Source organism: Camelina sativa, chromosome 16, assembly GCF_000633955.1.
Source record: "Camelina sativa cultivar DH55 chromosome 16, Cs, whole genome shotgun sequence".
Classification (NCBI taxonomy): domain Eukaryota; kingdom Viridiplantae; phylum Streptophyta; class Magnoliopsida; order Brassicales; family Brassicaceae; genus Camelina; species Camelina sativa.
This window is the reverse complement of record NC_025700.1, coordinates 14,428,347-14,451,406: the sequence shown is the minus strand read 5'-3', so window position 1 is coordinate 14,451,406 and position 23,060 is coordinate 14,428,347. Positions and strand designations below refer to the sequence as shown.

The window sequence follows — 23,060 nt, the reverse complement described above, 5'->3', positions numbered from 1 at the left end:
TCCTTTCAGGATCAAACTAGCTCAAATCTGTTTGTTGGGAATGCTATTGATGTTTCTACTGCTACTCATACTCAGGTAACTTACAATGGCATAAATGTTTTAATTGTCTTTTCAACCCCTTTTAAAAATCTTTGAAAACAGTTGTAAATCTTATTTAATCCTTTGAAATCATTTGTAAAACCTTTTAAAAACTTTACAAATCTTTTAAAAATTCATTGATTTGTACTTTCAGGGTCAACCAATACCAAATCCATATGTCGAGAGTGTTCCTCGTTTTTATTGTTCTCATGTTGCTTCTTCAAGTCAACATACTGGCACCAATGATGATTTTCCTGCTATTGCTACTCATACTCAGGTAACTTACAATGACATTACGTACCCATTTTAAAACCTTTGGTAAATCCATTTAAACACTTTAAAAAATCTTTGAAAACAGTTGTAAATCTTATTAAATCCTTTGAAATCATTTGTAAAAACTTTACAAATCTTTTAAAAATTCATTGATTTGTACTTTCAGGGTCAACCAATACCAAATCCATATGTCGATAGTGTTTCTCATAACATGACAACCTTTGTTGGGTATCTATCTGGTTCTTCACACTCAACTGGTCTAATCGATGTTGATTCACTATTTTGTGGGAAGTTATTCAAAGACAAAAAAGAAATGAGAAGTCAGATGTGGATGTTTGCAGTCAAGCATAGTTTTGAGTTTCATACTTTTAAGTCAGACAACAAGAGGTATGTTCTTCATTGTATTGATGAAAAATGTCGTTGGAGGCTACGTGCAACTAAGGTTAAAGCATCAAATAGCTTTGTTGTTCGAAAGTATATTAGTCAGCACAACTGTGACTCTGCTTTATGGAATGTTAATCATCGCCAAGCATCTGCAAGGACTTTAGCTGGTTTGGTTAGTAACCATTTTGCAGGAGGAAAGCTTCCTCTCAGACCTAAACAACTCATGGAAATTTTTAGGAATGACCATGGAGTTGGTGTCTCGTACTCAAAAGCATGGAGAGCTCAAGAACATGCATCAAAACTTGCTAGGGGTTTACCTGCTGATAGTTATGAGGTTTTACCGAGTTGGTTCCACATGATAGAAAAGAAGAATCCAGGTACTATCACTTACATCAAAGCTAATTCTGATAATAATTTTAGATATGCTTTTCTGACTTTTGGTGCATCAATTAGAGGTTTTAAGTTGATGAGAAAAGTTATTTCTATTGATAGCGCCCATTTGAAATAAAAATTTAAAGGGAATTAGCTTGCTGCATCAGCTCAGGATGGTAATTTTCATTTATATCCTATTGTTTTTGCCGTTGTTGATTCTGAGAATGATGCATCATGGGATTGGTTTTTGCGGTGTTTGAAGACTATTATTCCTGATGAAAAGGATCTAGTTTTCGTGTCTGATCGGGCTTCTTCAATTGCAACTGTGCTTTCAGTAAATTATGTACTTGCTCATCATGGGATCTGCACTTTCCACTTGCAAGAGAACCTGGAAACAAAATTTAGAGCTTCTGCTTCTCTTCTTCCAGTTGTTCATGATGCTTCAAGAGCTTACACTCAATATGATTTTGATTATTTGTTCAGTCAAATTTCCAATGGTGATCCAGTACTTGGAGAATATCTTTGGCAAGCTGATATTAGGAAATGGTCACGTGCATATTCTCCTTCTAACCGGTACAACATCATGACATCTACTTGTGCCGAGTCCATTAACTCCTTGTTAAAAGAGACTCGCGAGTATCCAATTGTCTGCCTGCTTGAGACAATCAGGTCTATTTTGACTAGGTGGTTTAATGAACGACGTGAAGAGAGCTGTCGACATCCATATGCTGTTACTAAAAATGTTGGGAATAAGATGAATGCATCTTATAATAATACTTCCCGCTGGCTTGAAGTTTGTCAAGTAAATCAAAATGTCTTCAAGGTTAAAGCAAGTTTAAAGACTAATGTGGTGAATTTGGACACAAGGAAATGCACATGCTGTATGTTTGATATTGACAAATTCCCTTGTGCACATAGAATTGCTGCTGCCAAACATGCCAATCTCAATGAAAACATGTTTGTTGATGATTATCATTTCACTGAAAAGTTATAACTCTCTTCTTTAAATGGGGTTTGAAAAGGTTGCTAAAGTAACGGATCCGACAGGTTTTTACAAAGTTTTAAAAGGTTTTACAAGTTATATTATAAGGTTTTACAATGTTTTACAAGGTTTTCTAAAGGTTTATCAAAGTTCTATAAGTCTTATCTTCTTCTTTTTTATTTTACAGATGGCGTTTAGGACATTCAGAGAGCATTCACCCAGTAGGTGATATGGAGTTTTGGGAGATTCCAGAGAGTGTTAGTACTTCTATTCGGCCACCTTCTACTCATGTACCTAGTGGCAGGCGAAAGAAAAAGAGAATAGCTAGTTCATGGGAGTATGGAAAGGCTAAGACAAATTCAAAGCAATACAAATGCAGTAGGTGCGGTCAGTGTGGACACAACAAATCTAGTTGTGTAGCTGCTATCTAACTCTCTTTTTCTCTCTTTAATTCAACTTGAATTTGTTCTTTTTAATAAAATATTTCAGTCTGTGGTGTTGTAAACTCCATTTTCTTAGAATTTTTTTTCAGATTTTACTGTTTTAAATCATTATAAACAACTTGTAATGCCTTTAAAAAAGCAAGTCGTACTGTTTTTAAATCATTTATAAACAACTTGTAAAACCTTTTAAAACCTGTTAAAGACCATATATACTCTTGTAAATCATATAAACCACTCTCTCTCTCTCTCTCTCTCTCTCTCTCTCTCTCTCTCTCTCTCTCTCTTCCCCTTCCCCTTCCCCTTCCTCTTACTTCTCTTCATCTCTTTCTCTCTCTCTTATATCTCTCGCAAAAACCCTAAATGTCCTCTGATTTCACCATCTTTAGTCTCCTTCACTGCTTCGTAATCACACACCATATATACTCATGTAAATCATATAAACCCTCCAACGATTTTAGATGATTGGAAGAGATAGAGACGAAGAAATGGGGGGGAAACCCCTAAAAAAAGGAAGATAACTAGGAATAGCTTAAGTTTCTTTTGTGGAAGACGACTGAAGGGGTAATACGCGCAGAGTCGCTTTCGAAACAGCGAAGGGGTAAGATTTGAAGGGGTAAGATTTCGAAAGAGAGCTACCAGAGGCTTGTAAATCCGTAACTGATTGAAGGCGTAATACGCGAAGCGTCGCTTTGGTTCGGTTATAATTACGCATTGAAGGGGTAAAAATTATGTATTTATGAAGCCGAAGGGGTACTTTCTGTAAACCAAAGCGACGCTTCGTGTATTATAAATACTCTTTGCTCTTGTCTTACACATCAAACCTTTGTCTCACGAAATCGTAAAAAACATCTCTCAGAGTCGACAAATCCTATTACCTTCTTCCTTCAATCCGTCAGAAATGTCGCATCTTTCTTCAAGCCATCTAAGGTTTGGGTTTAAATATCTGAACAAGGATCATTCGACAAACGTCACAGCAGGTAAACACATACACCTTCAGATTTGTTTTGTTTTACTGTTAAGGATAAAAGAGATTGAGTGTGTTTGCCTTTTTGTTAGTAACTGTTGATGACAACATTTTCCATTGGGAGGCTACTTTAATTGGACCGGTGAACACCCCATATGAAGGGGGAGTGTTTAAAATGAGTCTTCATTTTCCGCCTGATTACCCAAATAATCTCCCAAAGGTATCTGTTTTGATTATACTCCCTTTTATTTAGCAAGCATGTGTATTAGGACTCCTCTTTTTGCAGCAACTCAATAGTTTTTTAAATATAATTTCTTGATTATGTAGGTTGTTTTCGTCACAAAAATTTGCCACCCAAACATATCAGATCATGGAGCCATATACCTAAGAGTGTTGAAGTCCTCTTATTGGCATCCCATGTCGATTAATTTGCTTTTCAAGAGATTAGTGGAGAAGTTGATTGAACCAGAGGTCGATGATGAGGACCAGATCAATGAAAAACTTGCCAACCTCTACAAATCTGATAGGACAAGGTTTGAAGCAATGGCTAGAGAGATGACAAACCAATACGCTGGGAGAGGAAACTGAAATATGAATTTTTTTTTGCTAAATAAACTGAAATATGAACTTGAATAGTTCAAATCTATTTTAAGTTAACATTAAACAACAGTAAAATGTGCATAAAATCTAACAAAAGTCGAGATTCACTAACCTTTAATATTGAAAACATTCGGGTACCAAGGTATCTCATTTGTGGAGTAACATCTTTAGGAATTTTGTCAGGATGAAGAATTAACATTGCCTTCCTTGCTACTTTACTTACATCTTCTTTAGTTTTCAAATCCATGACAGAGACTGATTCCCACTTATTCCCTTGCCAAAGATACTACAATGTAGAACATCCAAATTTTGTTAGTATTTAGCACCTATGATAACAAGTATATAATTTTTTCAAACTTACTTCATCCATTGTCGAAAGCATAATTTTGATGCCCCCGCGCTTAGTCCAAGAAGTTAGAACTTCCTCAATTTGTTTCATTTCTTCGTCACTTATATTGTTCTCCTGCGTAGAAGGTGTTTGAACTAATACAAACATAAGAAACAAAATATTATATGTCATTTTCAAAAGGGCAAATCATCTATAATAAATAATTCAACAACTTACGACTCCACGTTTCATGGCTGGTGTGATCATGTTGGTGGCTTGGGTCTTCTTGTTGAGTTGGAGCTTCTTCTTGGCTTTGGTCTTCTTGTTGAGTGGGAGCTTCTTCTTGGCTTGGGTCTTCATCAGTATCTGAAATATTCATACACTCCTTGTCATCCGATAAAATAATGTACGCTTCTTCTTAGCTTGAGTCTACATCATCAGCACTGTTTTGCTTCTCACCCTGCATAAATAATTATTTTTTCATTAACCATATGTAAATTATTTTCAAATATGTTTTTACAAGGTTTTTAAAATTAGTCGATCATATTCAAGTAACACATACCTTATCATTATTCATATCCTCCTCTTGTGGATCATTTTCATTAGTATCCTGGGTATTTTCTTCAGGAATAACACTTAGGTCCCCTCTCAAGTCAGTTTGTTTCTCATGTTGATAATCTTAAAAATAGTTTAAACACTTTTGAAACGATTTTAAAAGGAATTTAGTTTTTTTTCAAACCATTTAAAACCATTGAAAACTATTTTAAAACCATTGTTAACACTTCGATTTTATATAATTTTGTTAAAAACTCTTTAAAACACTTTTAAAATGATTTTATAAAGGAATTCTTTTTTTCACTTACAAATTCACTTGGAATAGTGGGTACTTCCTCTTCTTCAAAATCGGTGGCAGAGGTTCGTACTTCCTCTTCTTGAAAAGCAGTGGCAGAGGCTGGTACTTCCTTTTTTTGAAAAGCAGTGGCAGAGACTGGTATTTCCTCTTCTTGAAAAGCAGTTGCAGAGGCTGGTACTTCCTCTTCTTCAAAATCGGTGGCAGAGGTTCGTACTTCCTCTTCTTGAAAAGCAGTGGCAGAGGCTGGTACTTCCTTTTTTTGAAAAGCAGTGGCAGAGACTGGTATTTCCTCTTCTTGAAAAGCAGTTGCAGAGGCTGGTACTTCCTCTTCTTGAAAAGCAGTGGCAGAGGCTGGTACTTCCTTTTTTTGAAAAGCAGTGGCAGAGACTGGTATTTCCTCTTCTTGAAAAGCAGTTGCAGAGGCTGGTACTTCCTCTTCTTGAAAAGCAGTGGCAGAGGTTGGTACTTCCTCTTCTTCAAATGCCCTTGATTCCCACTGTGGTGTTGCAGCAGCAGTAGTGATCCCCACATGATTCTCCAGTCTCACTATTCTTTTGTGAATAACTTGACATGTTTTTAAAATCATGTCAATTTTCCCACTAGAAGATATTCTTTTTTTTTTTTGTTAGTTTGATTCAAGGATGGCCCTGCAGCTTGTCTCACACGCTTGTTTTGATTTTGTTCTCCTTTTTCAATTTGAATAAATCCTTGAATCCATTCCTCCTTAGTTATCCTATAGCCTTGGATTACAAGTTTAACAACTTTATCAAAATCCTTGTCTTCATTATTCAGTGGCATAACCAAATGGCTATATTCATCGGGATCACCAACAATTGTTTTCACTTCAAACTGCAAAGATAAATTGATTCATATTATATCTCAAAAGTCTTATATAGATATTGTAAAACCTTCTAAAACTCTTTTATAACTCTGGAAACCTCTTGTATATCCGTTGTAAAGTCTTGTAAACCAGTTTAAACACATTGTAAATCAAAATTACGTTAATAACACTTTTTTAAAAGGGTTTACAATGTTTTTTAAAACTATTGGAAATAAAATAGTTCTAGAGAAGTATTAGTACCATGCAAGACTGAAGAACAAATTTTATTTCATTGAATTTTGGGGAAGATGTCTTTTGCCATTGCAAGATCAGTTGAAGATGTTGATTTTGGCTTGAAATGCTTTCCCTAACACCAAAATGTTCCCCTAGCTGGCGAACTGAAGATAACAACCAGATTTGGATTGCATATGGAAAGCCAGCCATTCCATACTGTATCTTTGACAACGTTCCCACAATCATTTTTTTTCACGCCTGTCACTAATGATTCATAAGCAATTTCACCCCAAGGATATTTGCAGTAATTCTCAAAACTACTGGCTCTCAGCAAATGCTTTAAGGGAATATTAACTACTGGATTTTGTGCTATCAATATCCCCTCCACTAGTAACAAAGCACCTAATCGAATTCTTTCCTCAGGGTTCATGTCTTTTCCTTTAAATTCCAAAGTATGAAGAAGACGTTTGCAGGACATTTTATCATTCATCCACAAATCTTTTTTCGATTTAACAGTACCTGATGGAACGGTACCTACCGGAAGGCCTGTTGTAATGACGAATTCCCTTAGCGAAAATCGCATAGGTTGATCATCAAATGCAAACCAGAGCTCGTTTTTCACAGACTTAATCCTCCTCTATAGTAAGTGGTGGACCAGCTGACTCGAGAAGTTGATTTCTTTCCGATTAACAAATTCTATAATTGGACCCAAGAAAGACTCCTCTAAGGGCATCTTTATTGGGGGAACAATTTTCGGTGTTCTTAGAGTAAAAATATTATGAAAATAATGTAAGATCATTAGTTTAGGTCTTTTGTTAAGAAGTTTGTTATTGGGAGAACATGTTTAAGATCATAAGATTTAATATAATAATCTTAAACATATTACATTTATAAAAACTTTAAAAATAACATTTAAATTGCAAACTTATAAAACCTTTACTAAAATTTAAAATACAATACCAAATTTTTATGTAACAAAAAAAACATTAAAGATAAAAAAAACATATTACTTAATTAAAGCACACAAACATTTTAATTAATTAATATATAGTTTAATGTCTAAATTTATTCTATATATTCTCAATCAGATCCTCTTTTAATTTGTGAAAAATTGTTTGCAAAAAATTGTATCCATTCACAGCTTGCCACGTCAGCTTAGAACTGAGCCAAGATCAGTTCTACATCAAGGACTAAAAAAGTGTTCTAAGCCACTATTTATTATTTTTCTATTTTTTTTGGGCTAAGAACACCCCTCATGTTCTCCCTATAAAGATGGCCTAACTTCTTGAACTCTTCTTCTTTTAATGCTTTCTCTACAGTCGCCAAAACAGCTTCCTCAGAAGAATATTTAGTTACTCTCTTTATTGTATCTCCCTATGTGCCTGGCGTGATTAATCTTTTTGGGAAGCACAGTTTCTTCGCAGAATCTTCAAAAATACTCATATAGCAAAACCTGTCAACATTGTTTACAGAGAAGAACATATTCATGCCATGCACCCAAGATCCCTTATAAATCCTATTTTAAAACCAATATAAAACTTTTTAAAGACATTGATAAATTTCCAACCTTCGTATTCCGAGTTCACCAAAACATCATAAAAATTCAATTTGAAATAGAAATTGAAGTCAAATTTAAGTTCCAAACCAAACTTACGGTTGGGAGAAGAAGAGACGACGAATTTGAATAGAGGAATTAGAGGAAGAAAGAAGGAGAAGAAGAGTCTGTAATTCGACGAAGAAAATGGCAATTAGAAGTCCTCGAGTACCCAATCAGTCGACTCCTAGTTTCAATCCGACGACTTCGTGTCTTCAATCCGACGAAATCGAGAACCCAATTTAAGCAAATACATATTTGAGTGAATTTCGCGATTTTCAACCCAAACCTAAACTTTACAAACCTTTTAAAACCCTTCTCCCAAATGGCCAAATGTATCACCAAAAACTGTACTTTTTGAAAGAGGAACATGTGATTTTTTGGGATAATTGATACCAGGGGGTATTTTTTACAATTGGGCTTATGCCTAGGGCTTTCACCCTTATTATAAAAAAACATTGTAAAACCTTTAAAAATATTAAAAGGGTTATATAGTATAAATTACGTTTTATAGTATTAAGACCATTTAAAAGGTTTTACAATCGTTTTAAAACGGATTTTAAAAGGTTTAAAAGGATTTTGTTTTGGGTATTTCAATGAATTTTATAGGATTTACAAGATTTTTAAAAGGGTTTTGTTTTGGGTATTTCAATTAATTTTATAGGATTTACAAGAGTTTTAAAAGGATTCGAAAATGATAAACAACGTTTTTTCTAGAATAGTGTCACAATAAAAACACAAAATGCAAAGTTACGCCATGAGTCTGCGCGGATACAACAAATGTTAATTCTACTTGTAAACTAAACATTGAAATATCTTGCCATTCATTATTGTTCTTGATGCAATACTAAAGCTTCATTTCTGCGATCACGTTTATATACCAACAAGATGCAAACTTCCATTATCCTAGTTTTTTTGCTATTTCGGCAAAGATAATATAATTAATGTTAGAACCTTTTAATATACATTGCAATACCAACTTGTTAACCCATTTAAATAACCATGTAAAAACCTACACTGGCCTGTAAAGATGTCAACCGCCATTTTCTGTCGTAAATCACCAATTAAATCATTTGTAAGATTGTCATATGTTATAATGCTCATAGCCAAACACTCGATTGTCTTTAGCATGAAGACATCACTATCTTCAATCTTAGCAACCTATAAAAAAAAAACAAAGTGAAGTGTCCTGAAGTATTTACAGAGAACATATCACAAAACTAGAAAACAAGCTCAACAATATTTACCTGAGGTATGCAATTCATGATATTGATTCTGAATGGAGATTTCTCTTTATCATTTTTCATTCCAAATTTCTTCTGAGCAATGTACGGCATTGCAACAGCATATGCACCCACCTGTTTGTCTTTAATTTTGTTACTATAGAAACACTTGCCTAAATCATAGATAGTCAACAACCTCTTCTCCAAATTGATCATCAATGGCATCCAAAGCTTTTCCTTAACTATCATTGGTGCCAATATTTTGTTTGTAGGTGCTTCCTTGAAGAGTTGACTGAATCCTTCTTCAGGGAACTCATATTCATCTTTGTTGTCAATGAATATAGAGTAATTTTCATCGATCTCTTTTAAAAAAGATGCTCCCGCCAACGTCAATGCTTTGCTTTTATAGAACTCTGGATGACTTTCTTCTCTATTGCTTAATAACTTCACAACTGTATCAACATGCTAAACAACAACAAAACCCGGGTTAGAACAAAATTTGAAATTTAAAAGAGTTTACAAATTAAAACAATTCTTGTTGTCAAATAATTCATATAAATAAGTTCAGACCCGGTCACACATCATCTTGTAAACCAGTTTAAACATATATTTTAATTCCTTTTTAAAACACTTTAAAATGTCTTGTAAAAACTTTTAAAAACCCTTTTAAAATTCTTGTAAAACCTTTAAAACTCCATGAAACGTTAACAACACATTGTAAAACCTTATGATTTGTAATCATACCATTGTTGTTAACGACTTCCCTGGCGTCTCTAGTGTTGTGAACCACCTAGCATCAACTTTGTTACCAAGAATTGTTAGTTGCCTACATCCAAAAATAAACAGAATAACCATGAATACTTACAAAACCATGAATACATGTTTTAAACGTCTATAAAAGACTAATTGAACTTTTACTTTTGTTGCTAGAAACTAAAACTTACTTTGTTTTCCTTGAATTCTTCCATTCAGTAAATATTTCTAACCGGGTCTTATCAACTTTGGAAAAAGGATAAAGTATTGGGTGCTTCTTTTTCTCAGTCGTGTAAGGCGGCTGAGTGTGAATAGAAGGAACTGTATTTCGTTCACTTTTTCTTTGCACACCACCAACATCATCAGATTTACTCTTCTTTTTCTGTGGCTGTACAAAACAAAAAAATATCGCACTTTATATCGATACACTTGGAAAACAATTTAAATAACTCATAGAAATTATTAAGTTATATACATACCCCTTCTCTACCTTGAACATCAGCATCTGGATTGTCACTTGGTTTACGCTTCTTCCTCTGTAGTGCCACAAGAAAATCACAATTGTTTGTAAACATTAATAAAATGTGAAACATTATACAACTAGATACTAATCTCTTTTCTGTTCATAACATCATCATCACCTTCATTGTTTTGCTTACACTTTCTCTGCAGTTCAAAAAGTTTTTTAAGAAAACAATGTTTACACGATTTAAACCTAATGAGATACTTGATGAAATCTTTTAAAATACTCATAACAACTATATAAAAAATTAATAATTTACCTGTTTTCTCTCTCTCAAAATTGTCTTCTTACTACTTGCTCCCTTCTCTTTATCCATGCTTTTATCTTTTCCACTATCGTGATCTTCTTGAGAAAAAGATCAAATTTTGGTGTAGAAGGGCGTGGAGAAGGAGATTTATCCTTCAAAGATGATAACAATTGTGGTTTACAACAGGCTTTTAAAAGGGTATTTGGAAACTTATAAAAATACTAAATCAATGTACCTTTGGTGTTTCTTCAAAGTAATTACCATCATCACCACCAGTTTTTTGGGTGTTTTCATCATCTCCAGCGTGGCTCCCATCTTGTGTGTTTGACGGACGGACAGAATCTTCAGACGGGCTTTCTACGAAATCTTCACTAGCAATATCTCCATCAACATTTTGTTTGCCAGCCTGCAACAAAAGAAAAGAACATATAAGAACATCATTTAAAAGGTTTTACAATCTGTTTTAAAAGGGTTTTAAAAGGTTTAGGTCACCTTTGACACCAGTTTTTTAAAACATTGTAAAACTTTTTAAACACCTTGTAAAACCATTTAATACCTTTTTAAAACACATTGTAAAACCTTTGAAAACCCTTTGAAAACCCATTAAACCTTTTATAAAGTCGTTTACAAAATAGATACTGACCTCTTCATCATTTATAACCTCTTCATTTCTATTCTGTCCATCTTCATCTTCGTGAGACTGCAAAGGGAAAAGAAAAAAAAGGAGCTCAGTTTAAAGAGTTTAGTGTCCAATGTATGGGAAAAGGTGTGATCTTGGAATCTTACTGCTTCATTCTTATCTTTCTCTGATGTGATTTTGACAGCTTCTTCAATGGCTTCTAGTCGTTTATTGAAGTCTTCTAACATAGAGAGGATTATGTCAAATTTTTCAGAATCAAACAAATTTTTCTCTATTTTCTCATGTTTCTCAGAGACTGGCAATTTTTCTCCCATTTTGTCACCCAACTCTCTCATGGCATAGTAAATAACAACTAATCTAGAAGACCATTCTTCTTTCTTTAATATATACCCTTTCATAACCAAGCCAATAACTTCTTCAAAATCATTGTCATCTTCATCAACCAAATGCTTATATTCTTGTGGATCTCCAATTATAGTTTTGACTTCGACCTACAAAAATAATCAAAATCCATCAAAACAAAACTCATCAAATAAGATAACCAATGAATAATCAAAACTACACTTTTAATAGAATTCAAAACTTACACAAGTTGCTGTCTTAATAGCATCAGCGATTTCATCAAACCTTACATATCGAGTTGAGTGCCAGTTGAGAATCAGTGGATACAATGTTTTGGAAAAATTACATCTTCTCCCAAATGAATCACCAAAAAACTGGAACAGCACTCAAGGCCCATATTGCTAATGCCAAGGGAAATCCCTTGATACTATACTGACCTTTAAACCAAGAAGTTTTATCCAATTTCTTAATGCATGCAGCAAGGATGTTATATGCTTCCTTGCCCCATGGTTGGGCTATATACATATCAAAATTTGAAGCATGCTGAAGCCGAGACAGTGGTATCTTCTCTAAAGAACTTGGTGTCATCAAAATACCTTCTGTTAACACCACTGCAGTGAGGGATTCCTTTTCTTTGACATTCAAAGGTTCTTCACCCTCTTCTGGTTCTTTAAATAGTCGATATTGAAGTTGAGATAAAGTGTAGTCTCCTCTCACCGCCCAAGAATATGGTTCACTAATTGGATCTTTTCCATTATTCCTTGGTTCTCTATGAATAGGTTCGCATTGAATCCCTATGTTAAATAAAACAATGATGTTCGTTTGTTCAAACTTTCCTAATATACGAGGTTATCGATTAAAAAATTCTTTTAAAACTCGTTTAAAAACCTTATAAAACCCTTTTAAAACGTTTAAAAAGGTTTTTAAAAGGGTTTTTAAACTTCTAAAACGGGATAAAACCCTTTTACAATAGTTTTAAAAAATTTTAAAACCTTTTGAAACTCTTTTAAAACCTTTTAAAACCCTTTTAAAACATTTTAAAACCATTTGAAAGGGTTTAAAAGGGTATTAAAAGTTTTAAACGGGATTTTAACCCTTTTAAAAGAGTTTTAAAGAGTTTTATAATGTTTTGAAAACTCTTTTAAAACTTTTTACAACAGTTTTAAAACCTTTTTAAAAACCATTGAAAGCCTTTTAAAACCATTTAAAAACCATTGCAAACACTTTATAATTACCTGTTGTAAGGAAGAACTCTCTCATGGAGAACCGTAGAGGTTGCATGTCGACTGTAAACCATAAGTTTTTCCCTCTTGTCTTCAGCCTTCTCAGCATCAAGTAGTGGAATAATTTCCAATAAAATTTGATGTCTCTAGCCGAAAGATTGATGATAGGCCCAAGGAAGGAAGCTTGAAGCTTCGTGAAAGATTCTTTTCCTAATGCATTTTGAACTTTGTCAACTAGGCTTAAGTCCGAATGTTGACATATGGTTGCTCCACCAATTGGTTCAAAACCCATATCATATATGCTTTCTGGTAGTGCAAGGACTTCAAAATCATTGGATGCCATCTGTTAAAGAGACACACTTAATTAGAGTTTTCGACGGATTTACAAGAGATTTAAAAGGGTTTTTAAAAATCAACAACACACTTTATCGATCTGAAGTCATCTTATCAACACACTTTATTGACATAATTCAACTACGACCGATCTGAAAATTGATATCAACTGGTTTAACAGGGGCTTTTAAAAGGTGTTTTACAAGAGATAACAAAAATCCAAATTTACAAGACTTTACTAATTTCAAATCCATATCAAACACATTTATCGATCTGAATGCGTCAGATCTGAATCAAGATTTTGAAAATGGTTTCACAAGGGGCTTTTAAAAACTGTTTTACGAGAACATAAATCCAAATTTAAAAGAGTTTACATATTCCAAATCGATATCAAAGAAATTTTGATCGAAAATCATTTTTCAGATTGATGAATATTCCAAAGAAAAACAAAATCTTAAATGAAACGAACCTGAAATGAAACGATGATGACGTTGGAAGAAGCATAGATCGCCGCGAAGAAGGATCGAAAATCGCCGATGAATAACGGCGAATAGATCGAGAATCGAGAATCGTCGTTTGGAAGAAGGAGAGAAGGACGACGAAGAGAAGAAAATTAGGTTTACTTCTCTTACTTCATTATGGGCAAAATTGTCTTTTTCAACCAAAAAAAGGTACCTTTAAAAATGAACGCTTCCCAATGGCATTTTTAAAAAGTGGAATAGAAAAATGTGCATTTTTTATTCCCCCTTAAATTGTTGGTTTAGAGATTTAAATTAAATTGTTTGTTTTGGAGTTTGATTAAAAGTTTTGCATATAGGGAATTAGGGTTAAGTTTTGAAAAATTAGATTTTCTTATAAGTAGTTTGGTTTTATGTTTTATGAATTAATTTCTAGGATTAAGAATTTAAGTTCAAGATTTAGAGTTTATGATTTAGGTTTTAAAGTGTGGTTAAATTTTTGTGTATAGGGTTAAGATTTAAGTTTTGGGGTAAATGTTTTTTGAAATATGAGTTTTTTTTTATAAGTATTAAATCTTAGTATTATGGTACTAAATAGTGACTGAATTCGATTTCTTTGCGACTAATGTTTCCTGTATTAAATCTTAGTTTTATGGTACCAAATAGTGACTTATATCTGATTAATTTGCGAATTGCATATTTAGGTGCATATAAGTCGCCAAATTAGCGACTATTTTGTGACTAAAGTTTCATGTATGTAATATAGTCAAAAAGTAGTTGCTAATTTTGTGACTAATATGTGACGGCTGTATTTGGTCGCAAAAAGACGACTATTGTACGACTTAATTTTTGTTGTTGTAAAAGAGTCAAATAATAGTCGCTAATTAGTCGCAAAATTTGGTGACTACATATATAGTCGTCAAATGTAGTCGGAAAAATCATGTTTTCTTGTAGTGGTCGTTCTTAAGATATAGAAAAGGATAGAAGGTTTTCCATTGAGTTTTTGGTAGATTTTGGTGCTGTTCTTGAGGGATTCTTCTGTGGGAGTGGAGATCCGAGTTTGGAGAACGTGTTGGAGCTTGATGTGGTGTGTTTTCGTGCTTGCAGAATCAGATCCGTCATTCTCAAGGTAAGTTCATGACCATGGCTTATCTGAGGATGAGATCTCTGAGTTTTCTGTGTTTCTCTGTGATTTGGTGGATTGATCCCTTGTTTATTGTGTTTTTCGTGGTTCGTTTGTTTTGATTTGGTCTTTGTGATGTTCTTGGACGAACTACGGTGTTGGAAGACGATTCCGGGTCAATGACGGCGTCGGGAATCAACGCTAGGATAAATGCATCGGTCGACGCAGTCGCGAGGATTGGCGAGCAATCGAGGGGCTGCATCGTTCGATGTAAAGAGTGCATCAGTCGACACAACTAAAGATTTGGAGGATTGCATCGGTTGTTGCAAGGTGTGTATCGGTTGACGCGAGGTGTGATTAGGTTTAAAATATTTCCAGAATTTGTTTTCTTAATTTGTTTTGTCTTTTTATTTATTTTAGTTTTGATTTATTTTTTAAATATGATATAACATGACATATTATTGTATTTTGATTGGTTGACTAATAGTAGGTAAATAAGAGAGGTTCACCACAAAAATATTTTCTAAAAATAGGAGGAAAGTCAAAACCTGTAATAAATAAAGTAATAAACTATATAAACCGCTAAGGGGACGTTAGTTGTTGTGATTCATGTGTACAACAATAATAATTAATACCAAATTAGCAACAATAATCAACTTAATTATTTGGTGACAAATAAAATAAAAATATTTTAGGTTAACACCAAACTCAACTGTTTGGGGCGAAGAAAAGCTTAACCAAACTAATTATATATGCGCAAACCATAGTTCGTCTTGGTTTGTTGAGGTTCAATTGTTCAAGTATCAATGCAAGAATTGATTTTATGATTTGAATTAAAAAAATAATGTACAAAAACTTTAAAGAACTTAAGAGATTTTTTAAAGATCCTGAAAATGAGGAACGAAATTTGATGATCTTTGTAACATGAAAACACGAAAACCTTCAAAATCTAGTAAAATTAATCAAGAAAAATTGTAAATACAACTGTTGATTGTTTATACCAAGTTGAATCTTTCAAGTATACAACAAGATGATCACGCAAAAAGAAATTTGACAAAAAGAGAAACCCAAATCAAACATGTATGTCGTGTCGATCAACTACATGCATCAACATCACAATACATCTAATATCGGACCAAAATAAGTTTAATTATGCATAGTAACCTAAGTTATTTATTTTTGATCATTTAGAGGATCGGGGCAACGGTGAAAGTAACTAAAATCCCTAATGACCTTACTAATGGTTGCTATCTGATGAGTTAATTTCCGGTGAAAAATATACAGTTTTTTTTAGTCTTTCTAACCATTGAAACTAATAAGATTGTCTCCATATATAGTAAAACAGGGTCATTATGTTGTGGCCTGGCAGTATTTTTCTGGTCAATCAAGACAAGTAGCTTTTGGCTTCTTCTTTTTTCCTACCAAGAAAATGATTGAGACCTATGTATATATATATATATATATGAAAGACTTTTCTGTCTTTATGAAATATAATACAACTTAATTAGTTTCTCCTCCTTGGTTGCTAATTTGTTGTGTAATAGCTGTAGTAGCTCGGAAACTTCAACGGACAAGACTTCAAATTTGTCTCCAAGTGTAGAGTTGAACTTCTGAGTTAAGACTTTGATCACAAAAGATATGTCTTATAACCCACCTTAATTATAAGAGAAGTATAATCTATCTTCTAAAGTTTTAGATTGTCTCTAAGTATGTGGCCAAATGGTATCTTTCTCACTCTTTTTATTTTATATCTCTTTTTAAGGCAATCATGGAGTGAAACAGATACGCTTCATCAGGGCCATTACTTGAAAGATGGGCAAGAGCTCGTCTCTGCTTTCAAAATCTTCAAACTCAAGTTTTTCAACTTCAACAACTCAAGAAACTTGTATCTTGGGATTTGGTTCAACGATCTTTATTTTGATCCTGATGTCCGGGACAGACCTGTCTGGATTGCTAACCGTAACAATCCAATCTCGGACCACTCTGGAAGCCTCACAGTGGATTCTCTTGGCAGGTTGAGGATTTTAAGAGGATCATCAAACATGCTTCTTGAGCTAAGCTCTACGGAAACCACAAGAAACACAACCTTAAAGCTTTTGGATTCTGGAAACCTTCAACTCCAAGAGATGGATCCTGATGGATCGATGAAGAGGGTTTTGTGGCAAAGTTTCGATTATCCAACTGATACGCTTCTTCCAGGGATGAAACTAGGGTTCGATGTCAAAACCGGGAAGAGATGGGAACTTACATCATGGCTAGGTGATACTTTACCTGCGTCTGGATCTTTTATCTTTGGGATGGATGCTAATATTACAAACGTATTGACCATCTTGTGGCGTGAAAACATGTATTGGTCAAGTGGGCTCTGGTACAAGGGTCGGTTTTCTGTAGAGGAATTAAACGAATGTGATTTCCTCTTTTCCTTCGTTTCAAGCAAGAGTGGACAATATTTTACGTATTTAGGGGGTGATCAGAACGATGCCGGAACATTTTTTCCCACCATAATGATAGACCAACAAGGCTTTTTGAGTAGAGCGCAGATTCATCAGCAGCAACATACATGGCAAAGTTCTAGGAATCCGAATTGTTTGGCCGCAGGTTACGTAGTCTCGAATGAGCCATATGGGTTCACTTCTTTCAGAGTGACAGTATCTTCTTCTTCAAGCAATGGTTTTGTACTTAATGAGACTGGTGGAAGGTTAAGTTTAGTTGATTGCAAAGCTATATGTGTGCAAAACTCTTCTTGTCTTGCATATGCTTCAGCCAACCTAGATGGTACGGGATGCGAAATTTGGAGTACTCGTCCTACTAACAACGGGTCGTCTTCTTATATACCTAGAACTATATTCATCCGTCTAAATGGTAGATAACTTGTGGAACTATATAATCTGTTTTTTGTTTTTTTTTTTTAGTGTTGCTTAATTAATTAACTGCATAAAATCTATTCGACACTTAAGTTTTCTGGAATATTGAATATGTGGTAGGCTTAGAGAAGAAAAAGGTGGAAGCTTGGCATATTGTTTTGGCATCACTGTGCCTAATGATACCTATTATTTGGTTTATAATCTATCTTGTGTTGAAGAAATTTAAAGTAAAAGGTAGGAAAACTGTATCAGAATTACTCAAAACACTAATTGTCCAAATTATTTTCTTACCAACAAGTTCACCCTTTTTTTTTTGAATCTAGCAAGTGTTATACTTCGTGGAATATTCTATTTTTTATGGAGAGAAATCACTCCACAAGGTACGTAAATCTTTTTTATAAGCATGTCTAAAAATAACCATGTTGAGTTGAGAATTATGTATGTGATTTTTGGCTATTAAAAAATATGTTAGTGATTGGTTTCATACGGAGGAGACTTTTATCGCTGAGGGTTGGTTCAACACTAGACCAAGAAATGTTACTACGTGAATTGGGAATTGATAGGAGACGCCAACACAAGAGAAGTGAAAGGAAGAATAATAACGAGCTTCAGATTTTTAGCTTTGAAAGTGTAGAGTTGGCAACAGATTACTTCTCCGATGCAAACAAGCTCGGTGAAGGAGGTTTTGGTCCTGTATATAAGGTATAGTCCATACTCTTCATATTTTTTCTATTAACTTAAGCAATATTATTTTTACGTTTCCCCTACTTTCTTGAAGGGGAAGTTAATAAATGGGGAAGAAGTGGCAATCAAGAGACTGTCTCTAGCATCTGGTCAAGGTTTAGTGGAGTTCAAGAACGAAGCTGTTCTTATTGCGAAACTTCAACACACAAATCTTGTTCAGGTTTTAGGATGTTGCATCGAGAAGGATGAGAAAATGTTGATCTACGAGTACATGCCCAACAAGAGCCTTGACTACTTTCTTTTTGGTGAGCTTTCATTACAAGGTTAAGAATCTATATATAGATAACTCATCTGAAAAAATGTATACAAATTTGTGCAGATCCCTTGAGGAAAAGCGTTTTGGATTGGACGTTGCGGTTTAGGATCATGGAAGGAATAATTCAAGGGCTTTTGTACCTTCACAAGTACTCAAGATTGAAAGTGATACACAGAGACATCAAAGCCAGCAACATTTTGTTGGACGAGGATATGAATCCGAAAATATCGGATTTTGGAATGGCTCGTATATTTGGAGCCGAAGAAACCAGAGCCAATACTAAAAGAGTTGCTGGCACATTGTAAGTTATGAATAAACGAAAACAAGGAGAAGATTCTTGTATCAAGATTATAATAGACTTTCTTGTTTTGGATATTTATGTGTAGTGGCTATATGTCTCCGGAGTACTTTAGGGAAGGACTATTCTCGGCAAAATCAGATGTGTTCAGCTTTGGGGTTCTAATGCTCGAAATCATTTGTGGGAGGAAGAACAATAGCTTCCACCATGACTCAGAAGGACCTCTGAATCTCATAGTTCATGTAAAAGCTACAGTACTTCTTCTCTCTTTTGTTAGCATTCTCATCTTGCTTTCCTTGCTTTAGATTTTTGAAACTCTGTTTTTCAGGTATGGGATCTGTTTAAAGAGAATCGAGTTCGAGAGGTGATAGATCTGTCTTTGGGAGATTCTGCGCTTGATTACCCTCAAGTGTTGAGATGCGTTCAAGTTGCTCTCTTGTGTGTACAAGAAAACGCAGAAGATAGACCAAGTATGTTAGACGTTGTGTCGATGATATACGGTGAAGGCAATAATGCTCTTTCTTTGCCTAAAGAGCCTGCTTTCTATGATGGCCCTCGGAGAAGCTTTCTGGAGATGGAGGTTGAGCTAGTGGAGCCAGAAAATGTATCGGTGAATAGAGTTACTATCACGCTGGTGGAAGCAAGGTGAAAAACAAAAAATAGGAATAAGAAAATTGATGATAGTATGTGAATCTCATTGTTACTCGAATATGTGGAGTATATAGATTCCTAGTTATAATGATGATACTACTCATGCGACTCCTAAAGAAGACTCACAATTGGATCACTTGTACATATTCTTCTAAACTTAACTCGTACAAGAAGACCCTATTCAAAGGATAACATGATGAAATAAGTAACAATACTGTAATATTTAAGGTTCTATATATAAATTGAAAAGCAATCTTATAAACAAACTAGCTACTACTAATCCAAGCTACTGTACATAGTGATTTAAAAAAATATGCTTTTGTTGAGAAATAATTTTTTTTTTGCCATTTATTACATCGTGATTAGATCTAATCCTATTAATGTGATACTCAACTACCTGCAGCATATACAATTTTTATATAAAGAAATTTAGTAGAAAACCAGCTAGCTACTAGATGTTGTTTGGCTTCAGATTTAGATATAATATACACTACTAGTTTGTTATTCATTGATTTGTTTCATATAAAATTATGCTCTCGGGTCTACCTCTGTTCTTCTAAAGAGATAATTATACAAGACAGACCTAACGATTAAGATAATCGAAAAGAACATGACTTGGGTGCAAAGCAAAAGGATTACGGTTTCTTGAGAGAAACTCATCCAAATGGTGGAATCAATGAGTACATCATCTTCTTTCAATATGCTGTTCTCATCATTAATATTCTTGGTGTAAAACTTGTAATTTATAATCCAAATCATCATTATAACTAGGAATCTATATACTCATTTTTTCTACTTTATTCTTTTTCATATACATTGTGTATTATTGTGATAAAGCTTGGAGGAAAATATAAAAAAAAAGAGAGAGAAAATTTATCGATTTTTTTTCACCATGTAGTAATTTCTAATTTGTATTCGAAAATATTTGATTTTGTTCCTTTTTGAGGGAATTGGGAAGAAGCAAAAATCTTCTGTTTTTTTTTCACCATGATTGGTTAATTTGGTGGAGCTAGAGTATTTATTTGTCTCTTTATTTTTATTGTTTTTTCTAAAATACAACTGTGTATTATACACACTACCAATCATAGCCATAATTGTTTTTTTTTCCAACCAAGAAGTTAATGGACCTGAATTCATAGTTCTTGAATCAATGACACATGGTTAATTTGTGTCCTTTTCAGCAGCAAAGAGCTACTGAAGTTGGGTATCTTTTCGATGTTCTTGAATCAATTACATATGTGTTACGTATAGACACCGTACCGATAGAATATATGTATGGTGGTACGTACGTGATCGGGTGGTTTGTTGGTCCACTCTACAAAATCGAACTACCACATGACAGAAACAAGTATGATGTAGATGTATATTTTACAGTTGCGTACATTGGTCGGGAAAAAAGCACATACCAAAATGGTGAATATAACTACATAATTGTAGACTCATGATGATGTAATTAATAAAATGATTGAAATCTCATGTTGAAAGTTGTCCCTCATAATTCATATTAGATTAGATGTATAATATCATAGATTTCATGCTTTAGTTTGCTTCTAAGCGTGTTTTAATGATGGCATTAACAAACACAGTCCAATTACAGTCTAAGTTTCGTCGTTGTCATTTACTGAAAGTTCTTTTTTAATATTTTTAATACAATCGGGTTGGGTTTAGAAAAGAAAAATCTTTGATTACTAGTACTATAAAAAATATGTATATTAGACTTTGAGAGACCACAACAGGAAGCACGTGCCAAAGGGCATGGAATTCAGATCGGCGGCTAAGTGAAAGACAGGACAGTAAGTCAGTAACAGTTCGTCAGTTCCCAAGGAGTTTACTACGTACTGATGCAAATTGTGTCCCGTACACCTAATCCCTCTGTTTATTTCTAATCTACGCTTGGATTAGGTTAAATCCATGTTTGTGAGGACCACTTATTTTAAATTTAATTTGTGGCAATTAATTCCACATGTCATATTTTTACCCTTTCTTCACAAAAGTCTCAAAATCACAATACTCAATATATTAATACAAAGATTTTCGATGTAATCAGTAACATAAAACCGCAAAGGTTTTTTAGTAAAATAAATCAACGATATATAAGTTTAATAAAATCGTAAAATGTAGATGTAAAAAAAAAAACAGTAAAACGTAGATTCACAAAAAAATAATAAGAATATTTTTTTTAACACCGTTTTTTTTACACTATATCAATACGAGATTTACTAATCAAAACTTAGAAAGCTATAAGTGAAGTTTTTTGGCAAACATTATAACAAAAAAATATAAATTAAGGAAGTAGTAATAAATAATTGACATGAATTGATGTTATTGTCTTAAATTGATTACAATATGATAAAAAGGTATAACTAACATAAATAAATACATCCCAACCCATCTCCCCCGCCCCCATCGTCTTTAACTCCTCCTCCTCCTTCACTCTCTCTCTCTCTGTTAATTCCACACACAAAACTCCATAGAAATGATCCTTCTCTCTCTTCTTCTCCACCTTCTCCTCAACACATCTCCGTCACACTCTCTCTCCCCCGACGGTGTCGCCTTACTCTCACTCAAATCCGCCGTAGATCAATCCTCCTCCTCTTCCTCTTTCTCCGACTGGAACGAGAACGATTCCGATCCTTGTCATTGGTCCGGAATCTCATGTATGAACATCTCAGACACTTCAGTCTCTCGCGTCGTCGGAATCTCACTCGCCGGTAAAAATCTACGTGGATACATCCCTTCGGAGCTAGGCTCTCTCGTTTACCTCCGTCGTCTTAACCTCCATAACAACGAGCTTCACGGTTCCATACCTACTCAGCTCTTTAACGCGACGTCGCTTCATAGTCTCTTCCTTTACGGTAACAACCTCACCGGCGCTCTCCCTCCTTCGATCTGTAAACTCCCGAAGCTTCAGAACCTCGATTTGTCTAGCAACTCGCTCTCCGGAACACTCTCACCGGATCTCAACAAGTGTAAACAGCTGCAGCGTTTGATCCTCGCCGCTAACAAATTTTCCGGTGAGGTTCCTGGTGAAATCTGGCCGGAATTGAAGAATTTAGCTCAGCTTGATCTCTCTGCTAACGAATTCGCCGGCGAGATACCTAAAGATCTCGGAGAGCTTAAGTCTCTCTCCGGTACTCTTAATCTCTCTTTTAACCATTTAACCGGCGAAATCCCTAAATCTTTAGGGAATTTGCCGGTTACTGTCTCTCTTGATCTCCGGAACAATGATTTCTCCGGCGAGATTCCTCAGTCTGGTTCTTTCTCTAACCAAGGACCAACCGCGTTTTTAAATAATCCGAAACTGTGTGGTTTCCCTCTCCAGAAATCTTGTAAAGACTCTGACCAGAACTCGCCGGGGACGAGGAAAACGCCGGTGAATAAGTCGGATTCTAGAAGAGGGTTGAGTACGGGGCTGATCGTGTTGATCTCGGTGGCTGATGCGGGGAGTGTGGCTTTA

General features: G+C 34.5%; 4 protein-coding genes across 5 annotated transcripts in view; 3 read left to right on the top strand and 1 right to left on the bottom strand.

Annotated features, from left to right (window-relative positions):
• Positions 3,431-4,084, top strand: LOC104753665 (ubiquitin-conjugating enzyme E2 8-like). The gene is made up of 3 exons (XM_010475885.1): positions 3,431-3,509; positions 3,589-3,716; positions 3,824-4,084. Exons 1-3 carry the CDS (start codon positions 3,431-3,433, stop codon positions 4,082-4,084), a joined length of 468 nt encoding a protein of 155 aa, XP_010474187.1.
• On the bottom strand, positions 4,134-10,740 carry LOC109129507 (UBA domain-containing protein 7-like). Its single transcript, XM_019237769.1, has 11 exons — positions 10,684-10,740; positions 10,532-10,567; positions 10,381-10,437; positions 10,093-10,289; positions 9,893-9,974; positions 9,173-9,613; positions 8,942-9,086; positions 4,987-5,102; positions 4,458-4,559; positions 4,209-4,382; positions 4,134-4,139 (listed from the first exon to the last, which is right to left on the bottom strand). The coding sequence occupies exons 1-11, from the start codon at positions 10,738-10,740 to the stop codon at positions 4,134-4,136; spliced, it is 1,413 nt and encodes a 470-aa protein (XP_019093314.1).
• LOC104750551 (G-type lectin S-receptor-like serine/threonine-protein kinase At1g67520) lies at positions 16,396-19,702 on the top strand. 2 transcript variants are annotated; one of them, XM_010472357.2, is made up of 8 exons: positions 16,396-17,652; positions 17,775-17,888; positions 17,978-18,034; positions 18,127-18,356; positions 18,433-18,643; positions 18,718-18,955; positions 19,041-19,194; positions 19,281-19,702. In XM_010472357.2, the coding sequence occupies exons 1-8, from the start codon at positions 16,500-16,502 to the stop codon at positions 19,599-19,601; spliced, it is 2,478 nt and encodes an 825-aa protein (XP_010470659.1). In that variant the 5' UTR covers positions 16,396-16,499; the 3' UTR covers positions 19,602-19,702. The 2 variants fall into 2 exon arrangements, with proteins under 2 accessions (XP_010470659.1, XP_010470660.1); XM_010472358.2 differs by lacking the exon at positions 17,775-17,888.
• Positions 21,995-23,060, top strand: part of LOC104750550 (receptor protein kinase-like protein ZAR1) — a 4,018-nt gene continuing 2,952 nt past the window's right edge. The window contains exon 1 of the mRNA XM_010472356.1: positions 21,995-23,060. Within this exon, the coding sequence (XP_010470658.1) occupies positions 22,080-23,060 (981 nt within the window). The 5' untranslated portion in view covers positions 21,995-22,079.

Bases quoted from the DNA above. Each gene is read 5' to 3' on its own strand.
- LOC104753665 (XM_010475885.1), top strand. From the start codon at position 3,431: ATGTCGCATCTTTCTTCAAGCCATCTAAGGTTTGGGTTTAAATATCTG. The intron at 3,510-3,588 runs GTAAACACATAC...CCTTTTTGTTAG, and splicing joins TTCGACAAACGTCACAGCAG to TAACTGTTGATGACAACATT. The intron at 3,717-3,823 runs GTATCTGTTTTG...TTGATTATGTAG, and splicing joins ACCCAAATAATCTCCCAAAG to GTTGTTTTCGTCACAAAAAT.
- LOC109129507 (XM_019237769.1), bottom strand. From the start codon at position 10,740: ATGGATAAAGAGAAGGGAGCAAGTAGTAAGAAGACAATTTTGAGAGAG. The intron at 10,290-10,380 runs GTATGTATATAA...TGTTTTGTACAG, and splicing joins ATGTTCAAGGTAGAGAAGGG to CCACAGAAAAAGAAGAGTAA. The intron at 9,614-9,892 runs GTATGATTACAA...GTTGTTGTTTAG, and splicing joins GGAAGTCGTTAACAACAATG to CATGTTGATACAGTTGTGAA.
- LOC104750551 (XM_010472357.2), top strand. From the start codon at position 16,500: ATGTGGCCAAATGGTATCTTTCTCACTCTTTTTATTTTATATCTCTTT. The intron at 17,889-17,977 runs GTAGGAAAACTG...TTTTGAATCTAG, and splicing joins GAAGAAATTTAAAGTAAAAG to CAAGTGTTATACTTCGTGGA. The intron at 19,195-19,280 runs GTAAAAGCTACA...TCTGTTTTTCAG, and splicing joins CTCTGAATCTCATAGTTCAT to GTATGGGATCTGTTTAAAGA.